Below are 27000 nucleotides of genomic sequence, written 5' to 3' on the forward strand. Positions count from 1 at the left end.
AATGAGGAGTGCAGACAGCAGCTGCAAATGTTTGCCTGCCCCTCACCCAGAAGAATAGGAGTAAGGGTTCCTCTGACCGTAAAGAACAGACAGCAGCAGTTTGTCTTGAAGGTATTAAAGTACGGGCTGAGTACCCCTTACTTGAAATGACTGAGACAAGAAGCACTCTGGAGTCTTCTGGAATGTGCAATATTTGTGCATGCAGAACAAAATAACTTAGGATAGAACCCAAATCTAAAGACAAAACTAATCTGTTTCACATATACTCATATGTGAAATGCATAGGTACTCATAGCCCGAACTTTATACAGTGCTGTTAATACTTTTGTGCATGAAACAAATTTTCATGGTACGAGCAGGACATGGTGGCCCATGCCTGTATTACATCCTAGCTACTTAGGAGGCTGAGGCAGGATCGTGAGTTCAAGGCCAGTTACACAATTTAATGAGAATCTGCCTCAAAATAAATATAAAATAAAATAAAACAAAATGGGCTGGAGATATAGCTAAGTGGTAGAGCATTTGCCACACATACGTTAGGGCCCTGGGTTCAGTAACCAGCACTGCAAAATTGTATGGAAAAAATCTTCAGGTCAGGGTATGGAATTTTCCACTTGTTATATCACATTAGCAATTAAAGTTTCAGATTTTGGGTGAGGGATACTCAACCAGCATAAACTTAGATAATTTTACTAGGTGCAGAATTTCTAATCATTTTAGCTTGTATATGCATATAAATATCAAAATATTTTTTCTTAATATATAGTACTATTATTTGCTATTTTATCTCTTTCCATAAAATTATATGTGCATATAATTTGAAGGTAGTTTAAAAATACCATTCCTTTTCATATTTATTACAGATGTTTTTCAGGAAAACCCTAAGTCTAGCTATGTACAGTAACATTAAATAACTTTAAAAAATAAACAATACACTATATTTTACCAAAATAGTCACATTTTAAAGCCATATAAGTGAAAAAGTTGAATTTTTAAGAATAGACTAGACCTTCTAAAGGTATTTTTTCATTAAGTAAAAGTATTTTAAATTAATAGTAAAGGTACTTTATTTACTTATTATATCAAGTATATGCACACTGCTCTTGATAATTTGTGTCAGAAGCATTTTTATGAAACAATAGGTTGTTTCCTTTGTCTGTTTTTTACTTATTTCACAGTGGAAAAAATCTAAATCTCAATAAATTTGCTCCCAAAAGATTTCCCCAAGGAGACAATGTAACCAAACAACGAAAGTTTAACAATATGTATATATATTCAGTGCATGCAGCCTCTTATTTTCTAATAATAGTAGTAGAAAGCAACTTTCAAGTATCATTTTAATCCAACTGGACTTGATAAAATTAACACTCTAGAGGAAAATCCTCGAGACACCGTCTTGCTAGAAAGCCATTGCGGAAATTCCCACAGGAGGCAAAACCCCCTGCAAAGGACAGAGAGCACCTGGTCCAGCACTGAGCCGAAAGTGTGGCATCTAACACCACTCTGAACCAGTCAGCTCTGGCAAGTTCAAGAACTCCCGTTTTCTGAACTCATCAAAGGTCACCCCATAGTCCACAATGGAAACACAGCTTTTGAAAAGGTTATCTCAATGCAGGTAGGACCCAAGGCTACTTCCAGCCGGGGTCCTGCATTTTGCAGCCGTGGATATTAGTAGTAGTTGGCTTGAACAACACAGAGCACGGCCCACTTTGGAAACCAAATTCAGATAGCTTTGCACTCACTCAAATTCACTTTTAAAAATTAGATTATCATAAAGTCTGCAGAGCACAGAGAATCCAAGACTCACAAGTAACGAGGGAGGGGGATTAAGCGACTAAAAATTCCACGTCTTTGCAAAGCAGATGCAAGAGGTCAAGAGGGGCTCGAGCCTTCCGGAGATTTTACTCTTTCACAGGTTTTGATCCAGCCACTGGATGTAACTATTCCTAGTCCGCATTCCCACTGAGAAGTTGGTGGGCCAGCTAGTGAAAATCATGCACCCATGGAAGCCATCCTCGAAGTGATCGAGGGTCACCTCCACACCCACGCTCTCCAGGCGCCTGGCGTACATGATCCCGTCGTCTCTCAGGACGTCATGCTCACACGTGAGAATATAGGTCTTCGGGAGGTGCTGGAGCACGTCCTGGCCTGCAATGAGTGGGGAGGAGCGGGCGTCCAGCAGTTGAGGGATCTCCCGGACGATCCTGGCATTGCCCGTGGTCTGCACAACAGGCTTGTAGTCCTTTTTGATGGACGCGGGCAACAGCAACGTCCAGTTTAGTCGGGCTCTGAGGACAGCAGCCTCCTCCACCTCCAGGGAAGTGTGATTGTTAACGATCATCGCCTGCACAAAGTCGTAGCTGCCTTTGAAGTAGTCCACCCAGTACTTCACCATGACGTAGCGGGGCAGGATTGGGGTGTTCACGTTTTGCTGGTAAGAGGGTGTATTAAAATCTAATGCTTGGAGGACTGGATAGATTAATGCTTGCAGTTTGAGCTTATTTCTTAGGTTGGCATCTTGACTGAACTGAAAAGGAAGAAACACAGCGTTTCATTTTGTGTGCTTCTTTTTACAGAAAGGACACTGGAGAGTGGCTTCATGTATTGTTTGAGTTAGATAAAAGAATAAATTTTACATTTCTACAAGGCATGGTATTAAGGAAGACAGTTTAAAAGTAAATAATTCTCCACCCCTACCACCCTACCAAGCAGCTGGGTATTTATTAAGAAAGCTATACTGTTTGCAGTTTGTGGTTTTGAGTGAACCCAAGGTCCATGACCTCTGAGGTCTGCACGCCCATTAACACTACTTGTATCTATCCTTTGGCACGCAGCACACCTTGGTGGCTATTATGGGTGAATAAAGTAAAAACTTTATTTAATTGTTATTCTGTACAAAGCCCCAAATGGCAATGGCTCCCTGGGGAGAAAAAAGAGTAAAGCTAAATGAGCAGACAACAACAGGAGTCCAAAGCATTTAGTGAAAACCCTCTGATGAGCATTCAGTCCTCACGCTTGGTGGGAGTGAGAATTTAAATAATGTGGGCTATTGCACCTGCATTCTGCACAATGGGCACGCATCCCAGAATGAGGCCTGAATGGAAACGGACGTGAATCCCCTCTCCTGCAGCTATCACCTGTCACTTTTGCCGGTATGATTATATCACGGCGTCTCAAAAAAAAAAGCGTTGGGAAACACCAACTCGTCTCAAAGTTCTAAGAAGACAATCATAGAAAATGGAATTTAAGCACAAACACATCGTTTTGCCAGTCAAAGACGAAAGAGGAGCAGGGAGTCAGGCAGTGCTATTTTTCACACCTCTCCCCGAGGAGCCAGGGAGTCCTGTAAGATGTCAGACCTTCTCTAACGTGGACTGGCATCAAGGACTGCAGGACTCAGGATGCTTCCTTCAACGAGTCTTCCCCCTTGGCATGATGGTACGTGCTTGTAATCCCAGCTCCTGAGGAGGCTGAGGAGAAGGATCCCAAGCTGAGGCCAGCCTGGTCAATTTGGTGAGACCCTGTCTCAAAATAAGATGACTGTGCAGGTAGTAGCAGGCACAGTGTGTTCGCCACATCTAATGCAGATATTCATCCGCTGGGTGGAACCATGCACTCTCTCAGCACTAGAGGGCACTCGAGGGCAGCGGTATCACCTGTTGTCCAACGGCAGCGGCCAAGTTTCCACCAGCACTGTCACCAGAAACGCCAATTCGGCCAGGGTCCACCTTATACTTCTGCAAGACCTCCGGCTGCAGGAAGTACTTCGTGGCACGGACCACATCGTGAATTTGCTCAGGAAAATAAACCTGTGGGACCAGCCTGTACCTGTGAAGATAAAAATTATACTCATTAAAGGACATCACCAAGTTTTTATAGGGCATTTAAAGCTTAAAAGGACTAATTTCCTTGAAGCTAGAAATAAACTTTGTAAAATAAATACAAATATAAACTTAACAAAAGTACTTAGTTTAAAAATGTAACAATTTTGTGTAGCAAAAGTCTTTGTTTTCATGATAAACCAACAAACAGAGCAAATACACTCACCATTACCAACTCAAAGAGAAACCTAGGCCTATAACCATCTCTCCAGTAAACCTTTATTTTTTTTCATATTCATGTAACTTCGGTCTGCAAATGAAAAAATTGAGTTGCTTGACTTGTAAAATAAACACTGACCAAAATAAGATAGAGAAATACTTAATTAAAATGTAAAAATATCATTTCAGACTCAGGTTTTTTATTTTCATCTTAACAGTAGCATTTTATTTTCAGAAACTAATTTTTTAAACTGCTGTATAAAGGGCCATTTATTTTTCTCACTTTAAATCCTGCTGTCTAAATATCTTGACATTCAATGAACAAATACTTGTGAAATACTAATTATTACATTTTGAAACTAAATGAAGTAAGAAATTAGCTTAGTGGCTGCCAAAAAGATAAAAATATTTTTTAATGTAATGATCAATTAATAAATTTTTTTCTGCATTTGATAATGGGCAGAGTGGGACTGTACCATTTCCCCACTAAGTGGCGACATCACACAAGTCTATTTACCATCACTTGTAGGTAATTTTAGTATTGCCAAATTGAATTATTTTTTGTTGTTGTTGTTGTTCTTTTTTTTCACTTTTTCTTTCTTGGTACAGGGAATTGAACCCAGGGCCTCACGCTTGCCAGGCAGACGCTGCACTGCTGAGCTACATCCCCAGCCTGCCAAGTTGAATTCCTATTTTTTATTTTTTTAGTATGGGGAATCGAACTCGGGCCCTTGGGCTTATGAGGAAGGCACTGAGCTAAATCCTGGGCTCCTTCAATTTTTAGATAAACAAGTGAACTTCATGACAAGTTGTGAAAATAATGACTATTTTACTTCATTCCTATCCCATATGTCATGATAAGCAATTTTCCTGGTTGCCTGGAGGTCAGAACACTTCCCTATTGGAGTACATATGTACATGAGTTAAACAGAATTTTCAAGTGCTGTTTCAGAAAAGGTCTCAGTACCTTTGGATCAAGGGAAACTGGTAATCTAAAAGAGCATGCTCAGGGGGTCTGTACAGTGGCACACACCTGTTATCCCAGCTACTCGGGAAGACTGCAAGTTCAAAGACAGCCTGGGCAACTTAGTAAGACCCTATCTCCATATTAAAATAAAAAAGATTTGGGGTATAGGTTAGCACTCCCTAGGTTCAGTCCACAGTAGTAGTTAGTAAAGGAATAAATGAATGGCATGTACTGGTTAATCTCATCAAGTGATAGCTGGCTCAGATGACAGACAAACATGTTTAAAAACAGACGGTGATGGAAATTTTCCTGGCACCCTTACAGATCCATATTCTAATCCTGCCTTTTTGTTCAAGCTGCGAAAGTTCTACTCTGTGAAAAAGAACATTATTTTTATAGACTTTTTATTTTTATTGGAGAATTTCTTAGGTTACCTGGTGTAATATGAACCTTCAAAGTAGCTGGAATTCGCCTGAGCAGTATAACCAAATTTCACAGCATATTCACAGACACAGACACTGGAAAGTAGGGAGGAAATTCACAGGTGACGGAGCCAAAGGAAGCATACACAAATATTATTTGCTCTCTGTGGCTTGTGTTACAGCCGTGTCCCTTTGAAGTACTGAGAGAGGATTCTTTTTTTGCTTTTGAATTTAAAAAATTGTGGGTCTTGAATTAAAGCACCCGATATAAGTATCCAGGCCTGTGTACCATCTCAATTCAGGAATTCGCCACAGGGAGAGGAGACTGAGGTGTGGGCTGGGACGCCTGTCTTTATCACTGTGCACACCTCCCACCAGACAAAGGAAATTCACCGCTCACTCAGGCAACAGGCGTAATCAGTTGAATAAATGTGTACATCCTGGAAAGTTCATCATACTCCTACAAGAGGCACCTCGCCCAGTGTTCTGCAGAGGCACTCCACACAGCGCACAGCAAGCTTCTGTGCCTGCGGATAAGAACACAGACCCTGTCCTCAAGAGCTGCGGGTTTGTTTTGAGGCAGGCTCTCAAGTTGCTCACACGTGGGTCTTCATTCACAATGGACTTCCTAACCAACGCTCTCTCCCTTAAATATATTTTCAGTCTTCAAAAGCCACCGCCTTTAAAAACTATATGGATAAAAGCACTAAAATCTCAAAACGGTGAGTTTCTGACAGCTCAGAACACTTCTCCTGATTCAATGGATTTGCAAAATTCTCAAAACAAAACACCTAGCCCAGGGCTGGCCCCACAGGATGTATCTGATGACTTACTTTTCTTCCTCCCAAAGAAAAGTTTAAAGGTATATTTTATACTTTTTACATACAAGATGTATGCCATATAGTGCTATCTGTGGTGGGGAAAGTAATAAGTCATGTGGCTTTCAAGAAAATTAAAAAGGAGCCAGGTGTCACAGGCACACACCTGTGACCCCAGCCCTCCGGGAGGCAAGAGGATGGCAAGTTTGAGCTCAGCCTGGGCATATTAATGACTTAGTGAGAACCTTTTTCAAAATAAAAAATTTAAAAAAAAATTAAAAAGCAGCTGGAATATGTAGCTCAGTGTGAAGATCCTGGATTCAATCCCCAGTTTAAAAAATAAATAAATAAAAGAACAGGATGGGGATGTCGCTCAGTGGTTCCGTCGCCCACTTCTGAAGCGCAAGGACCTGAGTTTGATCCCCGGTACCAAAAGAAAAAAAAAACTTGAAAAGGAAATTACTCCTAACCTCCTATTCTGGCTGTATCCAAGGACTGTACTTCCTGGATACTATACATTAGCTCTGTGGTAATTAGTTCAGGATGTTCTTCACCTACTTTGCATCATCTTGTGGATTTATTTATTTAATTCCTCTCTTCTTCTTTCTTTCTTTTTTTTTTTTTCCCCCCAGCACCAAGGTGTGAGCCCTCTTCAAAATATGCTGATTCAATGAGTCAGGGTGGGAAAGAAGATCCCCGAATAGTTCTAATGGGCAGCCTGGGGTCAGAAATACCAGATTCTGGTCCAATTCTCGTTCCTCTCTGAACACATCTCCCCCATTCCCATCCCTAACACATCGGTCCGTCTCTCTATCCCTAGACCCTTTCCCCATGGCTTCCCCGTGAAGCGTCCCCATCCTTTAAATTGACTTTAAATGCCACTTTTTCCATTAAGCCTCCTGATTCCCAGCCAAAAGTAACTCTCCTTTATTGGAGCCTTCAATCTCTCTAATAATACATTATAACGCTTACACCTTGGCTATCTCCAGAAGTAGAAGGGAAGTCATAATTATCTACCAAACAGTTACGATGTGAACCTCCCTGAAAGGAACAGCACCGTTCCTGAAAGGAACATACTCGCTTTATGACCTGTTGTACCAACAGCATCCAGAGCAGGGGCACAGTACTCGGAAATACTGACCACCTGATCCTTACGTCAAAGGCATTGCCATTCTGAGCCAGGGCTTGAGCTGCTCAGGCACATGGTGAGTGGAAGCCCAGAATGACACCAGAATTCCAAGAGGATTGAATGAGATTCTTCCCCCAAAATGACCTCACCTGGAAAGTATGTGCACCACCTTCTGCCAGGGCAGAGTTCACCTCACGCTGTGCCAGGTAGGTGAAAGGTGTGACCGTCTAATACGAAGTTACACTCCTAGAAGATTCAGCAGGGGACAGGGAAGTCTCACTGCTTTTCAGCTTTTCCCCCCTATTCTCCACCTCCTAAGAAAAGCTTAATAGAATCACCTTGAAAACACAAAACAGTTACAGTTCTTGCAGGCTTCGGAAAGGGTTATCCGAAATGAATCAGACGTCACATCCAAATCATGCTCTTTCAGGGAGACACCCCAGAGAACAGCCTACTTCCTCCTCTAACAAGCTTCTTTTTCATTAAAAGGGCATACAATAAAACTCCTCCAGAGTAGGACTGAGAGTGGAAGGTCATTTCTCTTCTCATGAGTAAAATGTGTTTTGTGCATAAAACTTAAGGGTCTTCCCTGCTGTTTCTACTCCCAAAATTGGCTCCTTGAGATCGTTATGACCACCACGCACTCAGGAGGGAGCACGGAGACTAGCACCTGAACAAGACTAACATTCAAAGCACAGACAGATACCTAGATGCTTCATCGAAATACAGCAGCTGAGCTAGAACTGCAGTCTGTTCAAAGGAAGTGAAGCACCTGGGGTCTGTTTTCAACTTCTGGGACTGGAGGAACAGCTCGGAGCTAACACACTTGTCTGACACATGGGAGCCCTTGTGTGTTCATCCCCCAGTATCAAAAGAAAAACCTACACACACACACACACACACACACACACACCACTCATGGGACGTAGCTACACAAACAGCAGAGTCACCCTTAGGCTCTCTGTGTTTACCTAAATTGCCTCCTCCATTCAATTCAGCTGCAAACCTTGGTTTTATCCTCAAGGGCAAAAAGAGCCACAAAAGCCCAGGCAGGCTTGGTGCCAGGTCCTTCTAGCTTTCTTTCTTAGTGTTTCCAGAAGCTAAGGATAGCTCTGTAAGGTCCAGGTATGACAGGGACCAGGCTTCAAAGCTCATGGTGGTTTTAAGTCATAGGTATTTCCACCCTCCCTGAAATTCTAAAAAGTCTAAGCCATAAGACAAAGTTCAGTATTTTTTTAAGTATAAATCACAGCCCAAAAGACATTAGTGAAATACGTCTAGAAGGAATGATCCATTAGTTAATGACATCGAAGTAAATAAGACAACTTACTTTTTAGAAGAAACCTGTTCTGATTTAGTTCTGAAATGCTCCCCTCTCATGTTTGCAGAGGGGGAACTTTTGGAAGGTCGTTGGATCAAAGCGTGTTGTACTGATCAGTGGATTGATTCATTAATGAATTCAAGGCCAAATGTGCTGGTAGGAGGTGGGTCGCAGGCGTGACCTAGAGGGGTGATTTCTTATCCTTCGTTCCTCCCTTGTCTCTCTCTGCTCCCCAGCTGGCATGGGGTGAGCAGTTTTCCTCCATCACGCCCTTCCATCTTGTCATTCCTGCTTTGGAGTCAACCAACCATGGACTGAACCCATGAAAACCGTAAGCCAAAATAAACCTCTCCTCCTTTATGCTGCAGACATCAGTATTTTGTCACAGTAACAGGAAAGGTGACTAATGCAAAGCCACAGTATTTTCTCTCTGTAATATTAAGTTATTTGTGACGCTACTGAGGTTTGCTACAGTTGGCACGACTGGGTGAAAGACATGTTTTGAGCAAACATTCTGCTGCTTTGGAGTGGAACCCTTCAGAACGCCATCTGCCCACCTTCTGCAAGTACCCCAATGAGGGTGATAAGTGAGGATTCCCTTTCTGTTCAGGACTGAGGAAGAGCAGGACAAGGAGGAAGGGAGATTCACAAGGTCACTGTCATTTCCTGTTTTTCAGACTGTCTTATACATACTACTACAAATAAAGATGTGACTTCCACTGTGCCTCACAGAAGCACTGTGATTTTGCCATCTTGCAGTCACCTGATTTTATAGATGGAATCAATCAGAAGCATCAAATTCTCATTGCTTACAACTGTGTGAGCATCAAACTAAGAGCAACAGGGTCTTGTTAGCAACAGCCCTCCTTACAGTTCTGTGAAGCATTAAGTTCTGCCAATCACCAGGTGACACCTGACTTTTGGTGGGATGTGAATAAATAAGTCTAAGGCATCTACATAAAGCAGTTTACCAGTGGAGTCAAAATTTAATTAAAAGCACAACACAACTTGAAATCGTTTTCCACACTGAAAAAAGTGAGGTAAATCTCTTGTAGAATTTAATAATGTCCAACATACCTAAGACTTTATTATCTTGTATTTTAAAAATGATACTAAATGTTTCTTGCTCTTTCTGCCTTATGGTTTGGTATTGTGTTTTACTTAACAAACTAGAGGTAAAAAGGCACTATGTTATAACTAAACTGTACTGAAGTTTATGAATATAAAAGAAGTCTAGCAGTGTAAAACAAGATTATCCTGGGTTATATGAATGAGGCTATCCCCATGTAACTTAGATAAGGTGAGCTTTTCCATGTGTTTCCCAAACACTTACTGTACAATTGATATAAAGACAGCAATGCTGTAGAAGATGCTAAGTACCAGGCACATCAACTGACCTATTTTTTATAACTGAAGGCCTTTACTCACCTCAATTGCGAGGTCCGTCCCCAGACTACAGCAGTACAGCAAGGAAGAGAGGAAGGAGCTCCAACTGCCAGTGCTCCCGTGACCGGGGCTGCACTCACCCCAACTTCTCAGCTTCCCTAGGCTCTAATCTTCCCCAAGGCCACAACTCATGATACACACAGTCCCGACCCCACTGCGCGCTGCTGCAGACCTCAAAGACAAGGAACAGCTGGAGGCCGACGGCGTCTCTGCTGGGAGGGAAAACTCATAAGCCCTTTTATGTGTCTTCTCTCACTCTATGCTCTCTGCCTCCAACCTTCCTTCCCAAGCCCTCTCATCGCACTTGCATAACCAATGCACTCTGTCTAAACAGGTTCTGTTTATCCTCAGGGGCGCGATGCACGCAGGTTTTAAATGCCTTTTATACACTTCAAACTAGGTACGACCTTGCCTAGGTAGGACACGGACCTGCATCGGGTCAGATTGGATCCGTCACTTCTCCCCTTTTCCTTCCCATCACTCATCACGCTGCACATCCGGTGTTCAAGATACCTCTTAGCATCTAGATTGTGAGGGCAGGGATCAGGTCTTACTCTGCGTGTCACCACAGCTTAGCACAGTAGCTGGCACAGAACAGGGGTGCAATCAGTATTCATGGAAGAGAACAAAAAGGCCTAAGGCGGTGAGCGGAAGTGAGTCCCGAGTTAGATCTCTGGACATTCTTTCCGAGAGAAACGTGATCATATGACCTTGGCCACATCTCAACTGCAGCACAGGTTTTGACACTCTCTGTGGATGGCTGGGGCCCTAACCAAAACCCAGAATGTGCTATGAGTTCCAAACACATGTCGATAAGTAGTTTGAAAGTTACCTTTTTTTCCTGCAGGCTACAGCACTACTCCTGCGGATTTGTCTAGTGTCTCAAGACAACCGAAGTACTGCTTTCTGTTCCCAGTAGTCACATTTGAAACACCAGAAAGGACTCTGAGACCAACTTTGCACATAAATTTAAGTGATTTTCCTGAACGTCACACAACCAGGTAACCGTACTTGACCATTGCACTGTGGTAATTCCCAGCAGGTAACTCCTGGATGCTACAGGAAGAGATCAGGCACATTGGAATTTAAGAGGACAGCAGCATCCCTTGTAAGTTTTTAAAAAAAATCTTAAAAACATCTTAGCCATCCTTCTGTTTTACGGTAAACCTAGACTCAAGAGCACCAGGTTTGCTTGAGACAGATGCAGATTTTATAACTAACCTGCACTGAAGTTTATGAATATCAAAAGTTTATTGGTGTAAAATGTTATCCTAGGTTACATGGAACAAGTTTCACTCATGGTGCCAAGTGAAACAAGTCCAGCCTCCCTTTCTAGTTCTGCAAGGAGCTAGAACAACACAGGAAACCACTGAAGGCCCCAGAAACTTGTCTCTCTACACTGAGTTGGGGGGCTTTGCTCCAGAATGGGGGTGGGTGGCTGCTTAAACAGTGCCTGCTTTTTTCCAGCCAGCTGTCCTGGCCAGAAGATAGATGATCACTTACTTGAAGCCCCTGGGTTACTAAACCTCACTGAGAGCTCTCAGGTGACCTGGGTGTCACCCAAGAGTGAGAGTTCAGAGAGGCCTCAGAGCCATGAGTGGTCCACGGTACCACTCCATGTAACTGACTGTAGGGTCTCTATTCACAAGGTCAGAGTGGTCTAATGACCCAAGAGAACAGCCCCTCTAATAGACCGCAGAAGAAAAGAGTCTCTGAGATCTCAGATCCAGAGCAGAGTCAGGAAGAGTGAGCCACGACTGCGAGAGAGGATCAGGCAGAGAGGCAGAAGAAGCAGAGACCTGAAAGAGCTTGTGCCCAGAACATGGATGATGTGGTATAGCTGTACGCTGTTGCTCAGCACTGCCCACTTCCTCCAATATTAGTTTGATACTGGATCCAAAAAGGCACAGGGATCATGGAAGCAATCTGACCTGGATTCAGTTCATTATCACATCAAGAAGACTCGTTCTATCCATCTCGTAGATGTAGGTAAAGATGACAGATAGATATAGATATAGATAGATACAGAGATATAGAGACAGAGATACAGATAAATATCGTTTTTGTGGCACTGGAGATTGAAGCCAGAGATTTCACACTGTGTTATATCCCCAGCTCTTTTTTTTATTTTTTATTTTGAGACAGGGTTTTGCTAAGCTGCTAAGTTGCCCAGGCTGCAATCCTCTGGCCTCAGCCTCCCAGCGGGTTATTATTCTTACTCCCATTCTTCTTAGCTGCCCAGGAAAGTGGCTTAAAAAGTACTGGTAGAGACAACTCATAAGATTAATCTGATTACCATTACAAATAATTATACCACTAAGGTTTTAACAATACTTATTGCTATTCACAAGGTCCAAGTTACAGAACCTAAAGCTAAGATAGCAACGTTTCTGTTTCTTGGCTGTAGGAGAGACACCTTGGTTACTTTTTAGTTTTAGAAAGTAGGTACTTTCTGGATGTGGTAGTGCACACCTGTGGATCCAACACTCGGAAGGTCGAGGTGGGAGGGTCACTGCGAGTTCAAGGCCAGCCTGGACTGCATAGTGAGTCCAAGACAGCTTGAACTACACAGTGAGACCTTGCCTCGAAAAGAAAAAGAAAAAAAAAAAGCAGGTAAACGTATACTTCCCTAGCGTTTTTGTTTTTTTGGTTTTTGGTACCAGGGGTTGAACTTGGGTCTTTGCCCTTACAAGGCAGGCAGTGGAAACACTGAGCCAAATCTCCGGCCCATCCCCTAATTTTTAATTCCTGTTCCAGAAGCTTTTAAAACTAAAATATGAGGGTAAGTCAAGGTGTTATAAAAGCTAGTTCAAGACGTTTTCATTAAAACTGAAGTCATTCTCTTCTGATTATGCTGAGTGTGACCTTGAGCAAATCCCCCCACCTCTGCACCTTTACTTTACACCTTTTTTCCCGCTCAAGGCTACAGATTGAATCCAGGGTCCTCTCACTCAACTACAACCCCAGCCTTTTTTATTTCTTATTTTGAGACAGGGTCTTGTTAAATTTCCTTGGGTGGCCTTGAACTTGAGATTCTCCTGCCTCAGCTTCCAGGTAGCTGGGAATACAGAAGTGCACCACCACACTCTATTTTATCACCTGCAAAATAAAGTTACTGAAGCTTCACCTCGAATCTCTTCTTAATAAAAAAAATTATTGGACCAGGGGATTTAGCTCAATGGTTCTGCTACCTGCCTCGCAAGCGCAAGGACCCAAGTTCAATCCCTGGTACCAAAAAAAAAAGAAAGGAAAAAATATTCTTACAACTAGCATGAATTACTTACTCAACGGAGACAATGACAGCATTCAGTTCCTCTGCCATTGCAGTGCACAGCTCATCGTAATACTTGATTTCTAAAAGAGACAAAGGGACAACCAGTCACTGGAAAATAAGTCATCAATGCTTTCCATTGTTAAATGTTTCTGACTGTGGATTATTTTCAGACTTGGAGTAAATAAAAACAAATAACTAAAAGCAAGTGTGCACAAATGTCTTATTAATAGTTACATGTATAAATGCAAAAATTAATACTGATTTCTGATAGAATGCAAAAACTATAATTCAAAGGCAATTTATATTACATTAGTTTTGAATATGTTTTTAAGTAATGAAATGCATAACATTGTTTCTGATTTTGGAGCTCTTCAAATGAATGTACCTTTCAAAAAGATCACAGGGTCTGGGGATTTAGCTCAGTGGTGCTGCTGCCTGCCTTGCAAGCACAAGGTCCTGAGCTCAATTCCCAGTACCAAAAAAAAGGAAAGAAAAGAAAAGAAAAAGATCACAGCAAATAAGCAGCTTTCTCCTTAGAATCATAAAATTTTGTTTTTAACAGCCTTATTTGCTGTGATTAAGAAACTTGCTAATTTAAAGAATGTATTATTCTCTTTAAATCAACACACAAGGCACTAGAATTTTAGAAAATCTTAGTATTTCCTAGGAGGACACAAAGGTCTATAGGCATAGGACCAACATTACTTTATTTGAGACAGGGTTTCACTATGTAATTCAGGCTGGCCTTGAGCTCACCATGTAGTCTAAATTGGCCTCAGACTCATGGCGATCCTCCTGCCTCAGCCTCTTGAGTGCTGGGACTACAGGTGTGCATCACTACAACTGGCTTACAGAATCAACTTCAATGTGTGAGAATTTAATCCCTTAATTGTTCGTCCAATAAATTAAGATTGATAGCTGTGCCAACAGAGAGTCTAATGTATCCTTATCTACGGGCTTTCCAAGGTAACTTTAGAAGCAGACATTGTAAGAACTGCATACCTCTGCCAGCCCACCTCTTCCTCTGGCAGGAGCAGTCAATCAAAATTTAGTAGAGAAGGGCAGGTTGGCTCTTGTCATCCATACACTCCTGATATCTACGCTTCAGTGCTATTTTAACCTGGCAAGGGTCAGATGCTACAGAGCCAATCTCTTCTAAGGCAGAGACCCCGTCCTAGCCATTTATGGGCCCCTATCCCTAGCACACAGCAGTGAGGACCTACAGCCCATTTTGCCCACAGCTGCTTGAGTTTGGCGCCGGGAGTCCTGCACTCAAGAAACCCCTCGGTCTGGGGCCTCCACATATGCAGTAAACAGCGGCTGAAAAATCTGAACAAATCAGTGAATAAAAGATATGAGCTAAATAAAATGGGATAGGGAGAAAAATGTATACTTCTTTGAGTTTTCCTGCATTCGAAAAATCATATAGGGCCAGGGATGTAGCTCAGTGGCACTGCATCTGCCTGGCAAGTGCAAGGTCCTGTGTTCGATCCCCAGCATGAGGAAAAAAAAAAAAAAGTAAAGTTAAAAATCATATAATAGTATAACAAATACAAGTTTCCATCTTAAACTCAGGGCATATCCAAAGCTCTGGGCTGAAAAGAAGGAAGTAACATGATCTTCACAGGAACTGAAAAGGTCCTGCCGTCCTGACTGCCATGGATGGCTCTGCTTGGCAATCCTGCCATTTCAAACCTCTCCTGCTCGTGAACAACATCCGCCTTGAAGATAATATTCTTGAACTTTCCAAGTGTTTCCTCTTCACAGCTGCATGCCTTCTATATTTGAATGCTTGGTTGTGTAAACTGGTAAGATGTCGATGAGGTAACATGTGTATTAAGAAATACCTACTCTACTTCATAGAAAGATGTCTCTAAGTTGGCAAGAGAGAGACAGATAATTCCTTCTATTCTGGACCAGTGAACTTCACCTTCTTTGGGTTCAGAAAAGCTATTATTAACACTTCACAATAAGCCTATGCTAAAGGCTAGAGAGGGTATTTTCAGAACAGTTTCCTGCATTAAGAAACAAACCCCCAAGCAAAAACGTTTTGCATCATGTAATCATATAATTTACCATTCAAAACAGGATCCTTCCAAAAGGCCAAAACAGCACTACTAAAAATTCTACTGGAATAGCAGGGGTAACTAGGACAGTCCAAGAAAGGCGAGACAAACGCTCCCCTTCTCCCTACCCACTAATAGAGCCAAGATCAATCCCATTTCCTCCCCAGGGCCATTCACAAATGCCAAACGATCCGAAGGTGACCAGGACATACTTGCGCTCGCCAAGGCCCAGCCTCCTCCATGGATGTAAACGACGCTGCGTCTCAGCGGCTCGCCGGGCTTTGGAGGACCTTGGAACACGCGGACTTCCACACCGTCAAAGTCCGTGTCGGTCACCTTCACTTGGGCAGATGACCACGCACTTTTCTTGCCGAAAGAAACGATGATAAAATTCAATGTGATCAGATGGTGGCTCAGTCCCAGGTAGTGAATCAGGTTACTCTGCAGGAGGAGGAACAGGTCTCAGCTTTGCCAGCACAAGAGCTACGCTACATAACTCAGCCTGGAATTTTTTTATTTTTTTGTACTGGGGATTGAACTCGGGACCTGGTGCTTTCGAGGTAGGCAGTGGAACTGGAATTCTTACCAGCAACTGCCACTGCCCTGGAGGACACATGGAACAGTTGTTAATACAATGACAAGTTTACTTACTTTCTGCTGTTAGAGTGGACAAAATATTTTCACACATGAAATGGCCTTTTCATTTTCAGGCCAGTCCTGAGAGGGAAATGGGATGGGATTCATCAGTTCTATTTTCTTGGGAAAACTTAGGCACTGAATTTGCCCACTAAGATGGTGAGTGGGAATTCTGAGACTCATACCTAGGATTTGTGAATTCCAGGACTTAGTCCTTTTTGTTGTCATTGTTTCATTTTCTAAATAAGCACATCACAGTTCCACAAAGTACCAGGAGTAAAGGAAGAATAATTTATTTAAGTGCCAATAAGAGACAGGAAAGTTTTACTTTGAGGATCTTTAAATGCTTTGAAGGTTATGCATCTACATGTGCCTGTGCTTTGAGAGTAGGAGAAAGAAATGAGTGCAAGAGAGCGGTGGTCAAGTGAGATCCTAGAACTATGACCAGCTCAAACACAACCAGGAGCTTTTCAGAAATGTGCAAAGATCACACGGCCTGATATCTCTTCACTTATGATCCCAGAAGGCACTGAAGTCTGCATAAAGTATTTGCAGGGAGTTATTCGGTGGCAGGAGACACAGAGAAAGAAGAGACCTAAGTCAGCCACCCAGCAAATACCCTGTAGAGTTTATTCTTCTCTTTCTACTTCTACAAGTTGCTCAGGAAGGAGACTGGCTGGAGACTAATAGCACTCTTTTGTAGACTATGAAACAGAATCCTGGTGGTTAACACAACCATTAATGCATAAGATCAAGCAAACAATGGGAGCAGAAAGCAGGACCACATGACATCCACAGTGTGCTATCCTAGCCTTCCAGCCTATGTGTACAGGTGACACCAGTGTATCTTGAGGGAACACAGGTAGTCCATAATGCTGATCTCCCAGCCTCTGGGCAGCCAGGCACCTGAGCTGTTTGTCCAGTTCCCCATATAAATGCTACTGTCGTATATATAACATGTACTTTGCATGAAAAGAGTTGGAAAGCACTGCATTTATAAACCATTAGTCTGCATTCATGAAGAACAAGAACAAGAGGCAATTGATCTCACAATGAACAACTATTTTAGGAATTTTACTAATGTTCATTAGTGGAGCAAATGTATCTTAGTAGCAGCAGAGCAAATGAGTATGAACAAAATAATTCAATTTCTATATGTGCCATGACATCAATGGACCACTTCCTGAAAAAAGTTAAAGTAACTATTAATGTCCTTGATATTAAATAAACGAAATATATGTGGAAGGCATGTGCACATGTACACACAGAAGATTCTAACGCTAAGTTTAAGTTTTTGGCAAGTTGGAAAAAGCCAATCATCATTTAAATTTTGTGGTAAAATGTCAGTCGAACAGCGAATACTGAGATCTGCCAGGGCACAGCTGAGAGAGTCACTATACTTGTCAAGATTTCTAGGGTAGACAAAATAAGCCTTCATCTGTTACTAACTAATAGGAAACAGGCAAGATCCACTCCATTCCACATAGGATAAGTAGCTTGACAGCAAGAAATATAAACAGCTGAAATATAAACAAAAATGAAATGTTTCTTAAATATTTAACACAAATTATACATAAGTATCCTCCATTGTAGGAAAGCTCAGAAAGTGAGTCATCTTCTCAGACATATTACAGGTAGTTTATTTTACAAGAGAACCTACCTGTGCTTCCTCCGTGTTGCGTGTGATCTGAGTGCATGCAGACTTCACTCAGTTTGCCTGACCCTTTCCAGAAACACCTCTGCTTGGTACTCGAGTGAGCAGAATTTCCAAACAGCTATCTGTCTTGTTTACAACGGAGGCAAGGTGACATGAGGACAGAAGCACTGAGTACAAAAGGGACAGCGTGCGGCAGGCAGTGTTCTAGGTGCTTTCCTCAAAGTCTTCACCACAGTCTTCGGAAGTATTTGGTGGCACGGAAGCACAGACAGTTTTGCAGTTTACCCAGTGCTGGTTAAGTGGGGAGGTGGGATTTTAACCTAGGCTTTCTGGCTCTGGAGCCCACGCTGTTAACTTCTGTTCAGGCTCAGCTCAAACTTGTAATCTTCCTGCCTCGACCTCAGAGTGCTTGGATTATAGGGGCTCACTATGTAACCGGGCTGGCTTCCAACTGGCAGTCTTCCTGTCTCGGCCTCCGAAGTGCTAAGATTTCAGGTGTGTGCCACTGTGCCTAGATCACATCTAATTTCTATATTAATAGGCAGAGTGCAGTTGGTGCTTGGCTTCATTGGATTCTTGCTTGTTCTTTCAGCTTTAGTCACCAGACCTGGGTAGGGAGCCGGTGTCCCACCAGATTTCACTGTGTCCGGTCCACTGGTGTGTAGAGGGTACCCTTCCCCCTTCTAGCTCCTTATCAGAATTATCTCTCCAGGGACCTGCAAGTTTTTAAACCTCTAGCACAGCCCTGGGTTATTTCAACCAGCCAAGTTTAGGTAATTTGCAACCCTGAGGACTCTCACTCTAGTCCTGCTTTTGTGTGTGCCTGGAGTTTCCCAGCTACTTCTAAAAAGATTCCAGGAAACTTTGCTCCAAAATGTTACTAGAGTGAACGGGAATTTTTATTTTACATAATCAAGGATATAAGTAATGTCACCTGAAGGAAAGCTGAGGGAATGAGACTCAGAAGCTACCTGGGTCCGCACTGATTTAAACCAACATTTCCAGGGCAACTCTGCATGTCCCTGAGCCCTCCTGTGGTTTTTAGGAATCCAGCTTCTGTAATTAATCTCTAAGCTTCTCGAGGGCTTTAGGAATCCAGCTGCTATAATTAATTTCTAAGCTTCTCCTGTCCTCTCTTCTCTCCTCTACTCCTCCTCCCTCTCCTCTTCTCTTCACAAGGAACAGAACAGTACCTACCTCATGGAATTGTGGCCAAATTTAACAGCCTATACAGTCTTACTCACTATAGTGTAGACACTCAAGCCATGATACCTATTATTAGTAATAGTAACAGTAGAAGTGGTTGCTAATAAGTTACTAATCAGTTCTCTCCATTTTCTGACTACTGCACGAAGACACGTGGGTGCAGGGTCAGATATCTCAATATCCCCAAGGAATACTACCATTTTTTCTATTGTGCATGTTTGTTATTAACGCCATAGTATGAAATTGTTGGAAGTTTAAAAAGATGTAAGGCAACTCTCTCTGAAAAGTACATTTGGATGCTCATATCCAGGGGGCGAGGGGGGCTGTGGAACAAGCAGTAGTAGTATGATACTCCAGCCACAAAAATAACTTAGCATGTGGTCAACACGAACCAACTGCATTAAATACTTAGGGCATTGATTGTAACTCGTGACCTGCTTCATTCCTCCTATCTGATGGTTTGGATTCTATGTCTGTAGTCATCCAACTTGTCCAGCATGGTCATCTCATTCTGTCAAACACCTTTTTTACTCTCTCAAGATTGTACTGCCCTTGTGTCAACTACAGGAAAATCTGCATCTCCATGGATCACTTGTTTCTCTGTATGAGGTACTTGTGTGTGTAGGGGGTACTGAGAATAGAAAGATGAGGCTCTACCACTCATCTACATTCCCAGCCTGTTTTCTTGTTTCTTTTGAGATAGGGCCTCACTAAATTTCTAAGGCTGACCTAGAACTTCCCATCCTCTTGACTTAGCCTCCTGAATAGCTGGGATCATACACATGGGCCACCGTGCCTGGCCCATGGTCATATTTTTTAGACACTGTGAACTTTGAGCATACTTTTAAATGTAGATTTTTCTTTTTTTGGTATTGGTAATGGAACCTAGGGTGGCATGCATGTTAGTTAGGCAAGCACTATCACTAGGTTACATCTACAATCCTTTTTATTTTTTATTTTGAAACAGGATCACACTTAAATTGCCCAGGTTGACTTCAAACTTGTGATCTTCCTGCCTCATTCTCCTGGGTAGCTAGGATTACAGGCACATGCCACCACACCCCACTAGAATTAATTTTTGTTGTTGTTGACACTCAACTTATATGACTTGCATTTGAGACCACTATGCACACCCACTGAGATTAAGCAGAACTTTTATTCTACACAGAACTCACAATCCTTGTGACAAGAAAACACCCAAGGACATCGCTACGGCTTGTGTGTGTGTGTGTGTGTGTGTGTGTGTGTGTGTGTGTGTGTGGTATGTTGGAAGTTTAGTCCTTGGTGTGACAACATGGAAGATGATGGGACCTCTAAGAGGTGGGACTTAGGTCACTGGAGTACACCCTTGGAGGTATTAAGGCCATTCTTAATGACACTCAGAGTTTTCCTGGGAGAATGAGTTGCTAGAAAAGTCTGAGCCTGAATTACTGTCTGGCTTCATGTCTGGCTGTGATTTCTCCCTTGTGCTCTAGCCATTTTGATGTCATTCACCTTGAGACTTTCACCAGTGCTAAACTGATGCTGGCACCATTCCCTGGATCCTTTGGCTAATGAAATCTTTGTTCATTATAAACTAGCCTGCCTCTGTTATTTTTTTATAGTAATGAAAAATAGACTTATACAATCTTACAGCTTTATCAATTCAACAATTAGACACCTACTAATGCTACCAATTATAAGAATAAAAATATGGGTACAAATGGACCGAGAATTATCTGATTTTTCTCCCTTTTTCTTCAAATTCCTACTTTCCTTTAAGCTTTCATAGTTATCTGAACTTCCTCAAGGACTCTGACTTTTAAGGGAAATCCCATGATTCTAAAATACCAACTCAGGCTAATACTGTATTTTTAAAGTTGATGAACAAACCAATCATATCTGCAGGCCAAATCGGGACTAAAAGGGCTACTGACTGCAGCTCCCAATACAGACGATGGTGATCCAGTCTGATTAAATAAAGAGCTGGCAAGATAGAGACAGATTAAATGCCACTGTTAAATGATGTTAAAATAGTGGTCAATGATGAATCAAAAGAGATCCTTGAGTGCTTTTTTTTTTAATGATTTTATGTTGGTGGAGGAATTACACAGCCAATGCATATACAACAATCTAGAGAGAAAAGAGACCGGAGTCAAAAGCAGGAGTTGCAAGAAATAAATACAGAACAAATCTCCAATTTTCTTTTTCTGTTAAAAGAATTTGGTGATTGTCACCGGAGAGCAAATGAAGGTGTATTCCAGAGAAGACAAGGCAGGGGACGTGCACAGAGATCACTGGGGCAGAAGTGACAGGCCTTGGCAATTGGTCAGAGACCCGAGGGACTGTAGTCAGGTGGGTCGGCTGAGGCATGCAGAGAAAGTATTCGAAGGTTCTGGAAGGTCTTTGTAGGGTACGAGAAATACAGATCTCAAGCAGAACAGGCAGGGAAGGTAAAATAAATTCCATTTTAGAATTATTCCACTTAAAACTGATCAGACATCTAGGTTGATGGGTCCCAAAAGGCAGACAGCACATGCAGGATCAGAAAGTCAAGGAGACTGGATCCAAAACAGTGCTCAGAGTTAACGATTAGCAACCCATAGGACTCCGAGGCTCAAGGGAGGTAGCAAAGAGACATAATATAGGATCAAGGACACTGGCCATAGCAGAAAATATTCACGGACAGGCTGGAAAGAAAAAAACCAGAAGGAGAAATCCAGAGACACATCATGGAAGTACAATGAAGTTATTTCAATATCTTCATTATCATTGTCTTTGCTGTATGCAAGATCTCTCAGCTCTGCACTATGTGCTGTTCTCTTAGGAAATTTAAAGACTGGATTTTTTTGGCTTCATGAAACTTTCCCCTTGCCTCCCATTCCAACTTGAGTGATAAAAGCAAAGTAATAGTCACGAAAGGAATTATAGCACCATATCAGTCTTTCTCTATCAAATCTGCAAAATTGGTCTACTTTCAAATTATATATTTTATAATACTGATTGAGAGCTAACCTACCAGGATTTGAATCTCATTTCTACCACTTACTGTGTGTCTTAATGTTGCTGTGCCTTAACTTCATCTGTAAAGTGGGAATAATAGAACTGTACCTAGCTCATATAGTTGTTCTAAAGATTAAATGTTAGCATATGGAAAGTATATGGCACATACTAAGCATTATATAACTGTTATTATGATTAACAACAAATAATTACTACTAAAAAGAAAAGTATTAGTATTTAGTATTTAGTGGCTTGGAGAGGAAAAATTAAGCATATAGTAATTTCAGAGATTAGGCACGAGGCAAGGTATAACCAGCTGATTGGTCGAGAAGCTACTGGAATGAGCACAGTCGGGACACAGACTTGGAAGTTAGACTCAGTGCCCCAGCCGGAGCAAAAGGCACAAGGGCCATACAAATGTGGAAGACAGTATGACTGTGACACAGACAGGCTCTCGTGTGGGCTAACTCCGTCTGGACCACATTCTGAGGTAGCCTAGAGCTAATGGCACATTTCTCCAAAGGCTACACAGTTGGGCCAGCTGGCCAGTGCTAAGTGAATTATAAGACATTGGAGGGACTCCCTACTCCCTGGAGGGAACTCTCCAAAAGCTGGAAGGCAGCACAAAGGATAGAGTCAGATCCTAGTTCTGCCTCATGCCAACTCTGCAGTTTATACAAAATTATTACATCATTTTGGGCCACTTTTTTTCCCCCCATGTGCTAAAAACAACAAATCCTAGCTCCTTTCCATAAATTTTTGTAAGAATTTAATTAAAACATTTGGCATTCAATAGGCACTGATATGTCTATTTTATTCATTTAATCCAATGTTTCTCAAAGCTAGCAGCATGTTAGAATCACCTGTAGCTTTAAAGAGTACAAACACCAAGCCCCAGCGCACTCACTAAATAGTAATTTCTGAGAACATAACCCAAAGAATGTATTTGTTTTGCTCCCTAGGCAAATCTAGCAAGGTTGAGAATATGAAAGAAATCAAATGAATTAACTCATTCAACCAACTTGTATTAAGTGCCTATCTGATCAGAACTGCTGTAAGCCTTGGGAGTACGAGGATAAACAAAGTACAAGAGACTATTTTCAGGAAGCACTCAAATGTAGGAATATCCCAGAGCTGACAGGTGATTTAGGGTCTGATCTAGAAACTTTAAAAACAGAGGTCAATACCTTAAAGTACAGAGGTAGGTGACCAACCCAGGGAAAGAAAAGACAGAAGTTGTCCAAAAAGGCTGCCTGGGCCTAGCCTTGGATGAGGTGAACTGAGTTCTAATGGTCAGAAGGCTAGAGAGGGAGGGAGGAGAGTTGGGAAAAGGCATGGAGTTTCTGCTTGTGGAGCTGATGTCTTACCTATATGTCAGTTCTTTGGCCACTATAACCTCACCCAGCAAGGATGGAAAGCGAATGGGAAGGCATCAAAGTCTCCTTTCCTGTTCTCAATCAGAACACATGGATTAAAAACATACCTATACGTGCTGAGGGCTGGATCTCTACTCCAACCCAACACTGGTCAAAGGACAGTTTCTTCTCCTTTTCCTTTCCTCCTGTCCTTCCCTCCCTCCTTCCTCTTCCCTTTTCTTCCAAGACAAGAGTTTCCCTAAGTTGTCCAAGCCGTCCTCAAACAAGCAACTCTAACATCTGAGCCACGGAATAGCCAGGACTGTAGGTGAGCACCACCACACCAGGCCGAGCTCCATGCCTGACAGGACTCAGATCATACGGTAAACTCCACCCAGGAAGGAAAGTCAGTTTGCTCAGGAAAAGCTGAGATTTTACAAATTGGATACAATTTTTAACAAAGGGAACCTGGGAGAGCAAAAAGAGTGGTAGAAGAGGAGGAGAGATAAAGTATGAAATATCAGTGTGCTGTCTGCAATGGCTTAGCTCAAAATGAGCTGGCTTCAGTCACACTTCTTTTAAGGTAAAGGCAGAACTGACCCGAACAAGTTCTATTTAGGAATAAATGTCGCCTTTCCTCTCAGGCTCCCAATAAACTTAACTTGTTATGAACCCGCCCAAGACCCAAGCTTTGCAGACCTTGTCTACTTCTTCCTAGGACTTCAGCTCCCTGCATTCTCTTCTCTTCTGTAATCTTATCCTATCACCCTTCACAACAGCTTTCCCCAGATGACTAAGACTTCTCTCTTTACTTAAAAAAAAAAGTTTTCTGTACTCCTTCCCTCAGGCTCCTGCCCAGGTCCCTTCCTTATCTCCACAAACAGCAAACGTTGTCTGTCACTTCCGTGTCCTTTTTTCCTCAACTCCCGCTCACTTTGTAACTTATGACAACCTGACTTCCAGCCACACACCTCTGCTGAAACTTTCTTTATTAGGATCACAAATAACCTTTCTTGGCATCTCCGCAGATACTGAAACTCTCTTTCTCCTTAACTTCCCTGATTTCTTTTTTCTCTGGTCAGCCTGACAGTTTGCCCTCTCACCTTCTCCCTCCCATCTGTGTGTGTATGTATCTGTCTTTCTGTCCTTAACTGATTGTTCTTCTCTTGTTCACTGGCCCTTCACATGGCGGTATTCTTTGAAGTTCTACCTTTTGTTATATTCAAATCTATAATTCCTGTTTTCCGGGACCAGTGCTTACTAGAAGCTTATTGAATTAAATAGCGAATGACCTCTAGTCATACACCAAAGACTCTGACACCTTTATCTTCAGTCCTTATTCTGGCTTTCTAGAGCTCCCGATCTATATTTCTAACCATCCAGCATTTGCGCTCTTCAGAATTAATGTGGACCAAGCTGAGGATATAGCTGAGAGGTAGAGCACTTGCCTTGGGTGAGTGAGCCCCTGGATTTGATCACTAGTACTACAAAAAAAAAAAAAAAAGGCTCTTCTATTCTCCCTCTCCCTTCTTAACACAGCAACTCACTATATTTAATTCTCAGTTAATCATCTGACCATAAATATAGCTTCCAAATTAGAAACCTTGACATCTTCTTCAGCTCCTTCCTTGTATTATATGATCTCCAATCAATCATCAACTCATCTCAATTCTAACTGCCATCATTTTATGAAGCCACCTGTACTAATGATGCTGCTTTGGTGAAAATGCTATTTCTTGCACTTGCCTATTAAATTGTAGACAACACTCTCTATAACCTGCTGCACTCTCCTGTCAGAGTTCCTATAGCTGCCATAACCGGGTGCTTAAAAACTTGTTAAACTACTTGTTTCCTACAGAGAAGAAAAAGTCTATTCTTGCCGTTTCAGTCTGGCCCCTGTCAACATTCCAACCTCATTTCTCACGCTCAAGCAAACCTTGCATAACAATTTTTTTGTTGTTGTTTATTTTCTTTGGCAATGTCTTTCAGAGGAATGCTGGACTCAGCAATTGCTGGGAGACAAAACTAAGTCAGAAATTAATAGGAAATTTCTAAGTCAGTTGACACAAGGTCAGTAGCTTGAAATTGGCCATGATAGGAGCATTTATATCATAGAAATTAGCACCTGTTACATATTAGGGTACACTTACTCAGGTCCCTGGCCTTCGGTAGAAGTCTATTTGGTTTGGGACCCTTTCCATATCTGAACTTCCTCCTTATTTCCTTTACTCAACATTATTTTTGTAGACTAAGCCCTCTGTCCCATGAAGAAGTTTGCAGGGACCCAAAGAGCTCCCTATGGAATACAGTTATACTCTCTCCTCTGTCAGAGCATTGGAGGAGTTTATTACACCAGCTTGAGAAGCACAAATACGACAAGTGTGCAACAATAAGCTTCTCTCAGGAGATCACTCTATTAGAGAATTGTTTGACTTGTTTCAAGTTGTTTATTTTCATATCCAAGAATCCGTTGTAAACTACACAGCAAACCTGAGAAGATTCCAACCACCACTCCACAAGACAGTGTGGATGAAAGGAAAGAGTTGACAGAGGGATCCAACAAACGCCCCACCACCATCACGTAAAACTCAGTTCAAGCTCAGGGAGGGCAAGAAAGATAAGCTGTCTCTGCCCAGATCTGTAACTTTGTAAAATTTACTACCATATGAAAATAGTAGCTTCTATATGTCTAGATAACCCAATCAGCACCCTAAGTTTCCTATATTCTAAATCTAAAGAATACATCGGGGGAAATGCTTATGCATGCTGACTCTGTCCGTCACTGCACTGATTGGAGTGGCCCTGGGAAATGGCCCAGGTCGCACAGGAGGCTGAATGGTGAGATAGATTTCACTCTCAAATCCTCACCTTCCATGGTGACTCACAAGTAAATCTATTTTTTTAAAATAAGATGATAAATTTGCAGTGAAATTCATATCATAAAACTAGATGGGTTCAGATCTGGAAGGAATATTTCTCTTCTCTTATTAACACAAAAGAAAACAGTCTCAGAAAGGATACAAGACTCCCCCAGGCCCAGCAACCAGGAGCACCACAGCTCCAGCCCTGACCCGGATGGATCAAGGAGCTGCCCCTTCAGTTCTGTTCCCTCCAGCCTTCTCACCAGTGCAGTTCTCTCTCCAACTCTCTCCTCTTTGTCTTAGCCACAGCTCACTCTCCTTTGCTTTCCATATGAAGCCCAGGCTGGCCTCCAAGTTGTGACTCTCTTCCCTCAGCCATCTGTATGCTAGAATCCGTGTACTTGTCATAGCAATAAGTACGCAGATTGTGAGCTCCTTCAGACAAGGTCTTGATGTTGGGAGTTAAATGTTTTTCCTGGGACTCTATGTATGCCCAGTACCCCCAGTGTAGTCCTAGCATGTGGGAGACGGTTCGATTTCTAGTACCAAAAAGAAAAAAGAAAAATATTCTTTTCCAGTGCCCCAAATACAGCCGATCATAAACGTTCTTCTCAACGCTACCAACATATCTAAAAGCACCCCTTGATTGCCAGAATAAGTAGCATCTGTTTTTATTTAAGTGTTCCAAATAGCAGCTGACTAAAGGCAGTGAAGAAGAATTACACTTCCAAGCAAAGGCCCCCCAGCTCCCTTCTGGGATAGGGCCATTTTGAGCTTACCCACTCACACCCTCTGCTTGACTCCAGAAGCACAGGATATG

At 42.1% G+C, this 27000-nt stretch overlaps 1 protein-coding gene across 1 annotated transcript in view; it reads right to left on the reverse strand.

Moving 5' to 3' along the window:
* Positions 1 to 501: 501 nt before the first annotated feature.
* The window catches only part of Nceh1 (neutral cholesterol ester hydrolase 1), a 54047-nt gene continuing 27548 nt past the window's right edge, over positions 502 to 27000 (reverse strand). Inside the window, exons 2-5 of the mRNA XM_010632409.3 lie at positions 15696 to 15924; positions 13428 to 13497; positions 3657 to 3828; positions 502 to 2527 (exon numbers count right to left, since the gene is read on the reverse strand). Coding sequence (XP_010630711.1) covers positions 1910 to 2527; positions 3657 to 3828; positions 13428 to 13497; positions 15696 to 15924 — 1089 coding nt within the window. The 3' untranslated portion in view covers positions 502 to 1909. The remainder of the gene's footprint in view (positions 2528 to 3656; positions 3829 to 13427; positions 13498 to 15695; positions 15925 to 27000) is intronic.

The sequence above is a fragment of the Fukomys damarensis genome, unplaced genomic scaffold (genome assembly GCF_012274545.1).
Source record: "Fukomys damarensis isolate Sample0158 unplaced genomic scaffold, DMR_v1.0_HiC HiC_scaffold_12, whole genome shotgun sequence".
Lineage (NCBI taxonomy): Eukaryota > Metazoa > Chordata > Mammalia > Rodentia > Bathyergidae > Fukomys > Fukomys damarensis.